Genomic DNA, 4384 nt, shown 5'->3' with positions numbered 1-4384 from the left:
ACCTCAAGCATTAGTACCTATGCTAATCATGGTATCGGTGGATTTTATAACTGTTTTGCTTCTTTGCCGAAGAGATTCTCCCTGGAGCATATTAGATACTCGTTTTGTATCTTTCCCTTGTTGGCCAGCTGATATTCAAGGTGGGGAGTAGACTTTTTCTGGGTCTGATCCGCCATGAACAAGAATGGAAGCAAACTGGAAAAAATCCCTCTATGTTCTTTCCGCTCCTTTGTTCAGAGCGAATCCCTGTTCACCTTTTTGTATGGACTGAAGAGAAGAAAAGAGATGGAAAAGAAGATTTTTGCGACTTTTTACCCAAAGTTACTTCGACTTTTCAAAAAGCGAATAATGAAGAAAACTGAATGAAATCAAGTTTGAGAAATCAAAGTCTCCCCACCATAATCCTGAAGGGAAATAGTAAGCCAGTCTCATTACTTTGTTGTTTCATCAGTACACCAAAATACGACATAGAATTACGTTATTTAGCAGGCTGCATTTTTTTAATTTCAACAGACAAAAGAAATAAACAACAAATTGGAGCTACGAAAGAATTCTAATCTCCAAGAGTTGGAGACTTGATAGAACAGATTATTATTATTCCACGCACAGGTGAAGCAAAGAAAGAAATTTTTTTGAGGCTTCTGGCCGGCTTCTTTCTTCTAGCAAAGAGGAAGATCACTGGGAGGCGGCGGGAGAATTGAAGAAGAAGAAGGCCCGTTTTCCACTACGAAAGCAGTTGCTAGGCCCAACGGAAGGTGGATGTCCAGGTGGCAGTGGAGTAGCCAGACGCCTGTGATGTCAAGTATCTTTCACGGTCAGTCAGAGTTCTTATACTGTTGTTTTAATATCTCAGTGCTTGGAGAAGAATTTTACCTGGATTATTGGCCTTGAATCGAATTACAGCCCACCCACCAACGGGAACACCGATGGTATTTCGTTCCTGGGCGTTCACCAAGTTGAATTTTTGCTCGTCTGTCTCTCGATTGAAGTTGCCGAAACCTTGCGCAAGAATGAAGAAATTGAAGCCGTGTAGATGAATGGGGTGGTTCTCCGTCGTGAGCACAGCCGTGTTCTGTAAAACAATCTCCACTGTAGAGTTGTAAGCCAGCCTCTTCAAGCGCGTTCCCTTCTGTGACGCCAAGAAAGCAGCGGCTACCGTTGCGTTTGTGTAGTCATAGACAATCGGTGGATTATCGGGGAAATCATCCGTGAAGATGCCGTTGACTCCACTAAAGTGTGCCTGAAGCAACGACAACCTGGAGGGGAACTGGAAGGAGATGTTGTTCATGTTGGCTGTTAATCGTGTGTTACTGGGGCCACCGCAATTGGCGTTGGGTGGGCATTGGTCGAGTCCCAGACCGAAAGCGATAAACATTCTCTCGTCTACACTCTGGAGAATGGGTTTGTAACCCCGGCTACTGGACAATCCGGTGAGATTGCTGTAGAACTTGTGGGCAGTCGGAGTATCCGTGAAGACCGGCATGACAGGCATGATGGGCTCCGAGGAGGAGGCATGTTCGTACTGGATGATGCCGACGGTGGTGGTATTGTCGAATGGTGCGATAGGAGCAGAAATGTAAGGGTGTGCCGCCATGTAGTACGATGCCGGAGTCTGATCAGCTGTGAGGAGAACATCGGTGGTCTGACCAGGGGCAGTAACGACGACATCGGTGCAGTAGGGGTTAGTGTAGGCTGCGTCAGCACCGACGACAGTAAAGTTGTGTCCAGCAATTTTGAAGAAGAGCTGGTTATTGAGGGCAGCGTTGATGATGCGAAGAAGATAAGTTTTTCCAGGGGTCACCTTCAGTTTGAAAGTCTCTGGTTTTGATACAAGGGGAAAAAAAAAAGAAAACACATAAGTAAACCTATCTAACAATCAACCATATAAAGTATTGAGAAATTATTTTATGCACCTCTTGCACAGGAGTACAGACGACCGGGTTTCCCGTTTATAGTATAGGCGTCGGAGTTGTTTGGAGCTCCTCCAGACGCGAGGGCTTCGTTCTCTACATCCACCACGTTGGCATCCCACCACTCACCTGTTCAAAGGGACCGGTAACGAGTTTCAGAAGAATGGTTCACTTCTGTAAAGAGGCGAGAAAGGGATAGGATTCGGAGAGAGGGAGCTACCCAACAAAATGGGGACTTCTCCGTATGGTTTTGGGAAGGGGTAAGACACAGAGTCTCTTGGGTAGATGATGAGAGCACCGTAGACGGTAGCTCGGAGCACTGAAAAATGGGCGTGCCACCAAAGGGTACCCTCCTGCCCAGTGATGTTGAACTTGTAACTGTACTTGTTGCCGGGACGAATCGGACACTGGGTCACGTAACTCGGTCCATCTGCCCACCCACTCAGTAGCTGAAATATTCCATGCCTGAAAATCATCAAATGGTGCATTAGTTTTTGATAGACTTAAAGACTGAAAAAAGTTATAATCGTCCTCAACGATAACTATAAAGAGCTGTAAGCTTTTCTTCTGCACACCCTACTGTAATGAACGAAGCAAAGCTCCAAACGAGGTTTCCAAGCTTAGTAGAATGGAAGGATGGATTACCAGTGAATGGAGATATCGTAAGGTGAGTCGTTGTAAAGATCAACTACGAGTGTATCACCCTCATGGACGCGAATTGTAGGACCGGGGAGCTTCTCGTTCACTGCTACCACGACTTGCTCCTTGCACAATGGTTTAACTGCGAGATGCCCAACCTGAGAAGCAATAGCAAATAAAGATAAACTGAAACGATCGGTCAAACAAACTATGTTAAATTAATCGACTATGGAAATGATCACTGCTGACCGGTCGGTATATGCATGGCGAATGAGAAATCCGACCTAACTTGTCCAAGGTAGAAACAGTATTACAGAAGAACTTTAAAATCCTGGAAAAAGAAGACATGACTTGCTCCTTCAAGATTCCGCACCCCTAACCCTCCAATGGCAGGCTACCTGCTAACACTTGGACGACTACTTTCTGATCCAGTGCGAATGAAAAAGCTAAACGGGTCCTCCCAGTTCACAATGAAACGTTAAGAAAACAAATCGTAATCATCAGCCATTGCCTTCTACCATCTTAACTGTTCATTCTAAGAGAGCCTATCACTACGGCGCTATATCTCATAAGTAGGTGATATAGTAATGTGATGTGACTCGGTGCAACTGGTTTTCGATGAGGGCGATTCCAATTTTTTTCGACGTCTATTAGACAGCAATCTGATTAAACATCTGGCTGCATACGAGGAAGCCGAGGATCCAGATTGCTAACAGAAACTGCACTATCTTCAAATGGCATCTCATCCGAAATTTGACAGGAAAAATAAAAAGATAGAGATAGAGAAAAAGGGAGGTGTTCAATTACATGGAAGGTGTGCTTGACGAGTGCTGCGGAAGCCGTTGACGATAGCGTTAATGCGCAGAGAAGCAAGAGGAATGAAGGAGCCATCTCGAAGGTGGGCTCGAAAGGAGAGAGGAAGACGATGGGGGTTCAAAGAAAGGACGAAGGAGAGATTTCTTTAATCTGTATCCAAAACTTGCTTGAGATGTTATGTTCTCACGACCTTAGAATGATGAGACGCATATTTATAGGCTGTGACTCCTTCACGTTGCGTAATTGGAAAGTTAAAATTAAATGAAATGGCTCATTAGTCGTCGCAAGGAAAATATATCCCATTTGTTATATTAATGAGGCAAAACCTTCGTTATCTGAAAAAATATAGGATAGAAAAGGATAAAGAACTAAGAAATCCAGCTTTTCAAGCAACACGGCAGGCCAGCGTTGAGGCTTGCTGAAAAAGAAAAAGATTGAAAAAATCCACAGTTTCAGACCCTTTTATTGATTTATTTTATATCTTTGATTATTTGATTTCATTGTTTGCCAGAGATTTGGATTATGTGAATAGATTGTCCTCTAAGGTGACACTACAAGATAATAGATTTCGGTTTGTGAAGAAAACATTAAAATAACCCCTTCTACTAGCAAATTCTTAAAAATTTACTAGTAAAATTCTTACAAAAATAATTTTATTAAAATTTTAGAATCAAAATTTTATTTTCACTCTTCCCTGTAGCTTCTATTAATTTTTTTTATATTTTTTATGCTTAATATAAAAATAAAAATGATGATAAAATAAAAATTAAAATATATACAATTAAATGAATAAAAATATATATCTAAAAACTATAAGAAATATACAAAAAAATTATAAATTACACAAAAGTGACAAATTTTCACTCTTCTTCTTGTAACTCTCTTCTCTCTAAACTAGTTCAGTTATTACTCGTTACATGGGATCCTAAATTTAATAGGTTGTTAAAAAAAAGAAGAAAATCCATCCAAAGTGAGAAATTTTCAACTTGGGTTGTTAAAGAAGGGAGCCTCTCCCCAAG

At 41.8% G+C, this 4384-nt stretch overlaps 1 protein-coding gene across 1 annotated transcript; it reads right to left on the bottom strand.

Annotated features, from left to right (window-relative positions):
* Positions 1-580: 580 nt before the first annotated feature.
* Positions 581-3440, bottom strand: LOC137942381 (laccase-7-like). Its single transcript, XM_068788007.1, has 6 exons — positions 3357-3440; positions 2556-2707; positions 2131-2375; positions 1914-2039; positions 874-1818; positions 581-790 (listed from the first exon to the last, which is right to left on the bottom strand). Exons 1-6 carry the CDS (start codon positions 3438-3440, stop codon positions 660-662), a joined length of 1683 nt encoding a protein of 560 aa, XP_068644108.1. The 3' UTR covers positions 581-659.
* Positions 3441-4384: the final 944 nt, after the last annotated feature.

The sequence above is a fragment of the Aristolochia californica genome, unplaced genomic scaffold (genome assembly GCF_029961685.1).
Source record: "Aristolochia californica isolate CCGP_79_NKW_82.1479 unplaced genomic scaffold, dmAriCali1.0.hap1 SCAF_10, whole genome shotgun sequence".
NCBI classification, from domain to species: Eukaryota; Viridiplantae; Streptophyta; class Magnoliopsida; order Piperales; family Aristolochiaceae; genus Aristolochia; species Aristolochia californica.
The sequence above is the reverse complement of the archived record's forward strand: the minus strand, read 5'-3'. Positions and strand labels throughout refer to the sequence as shown.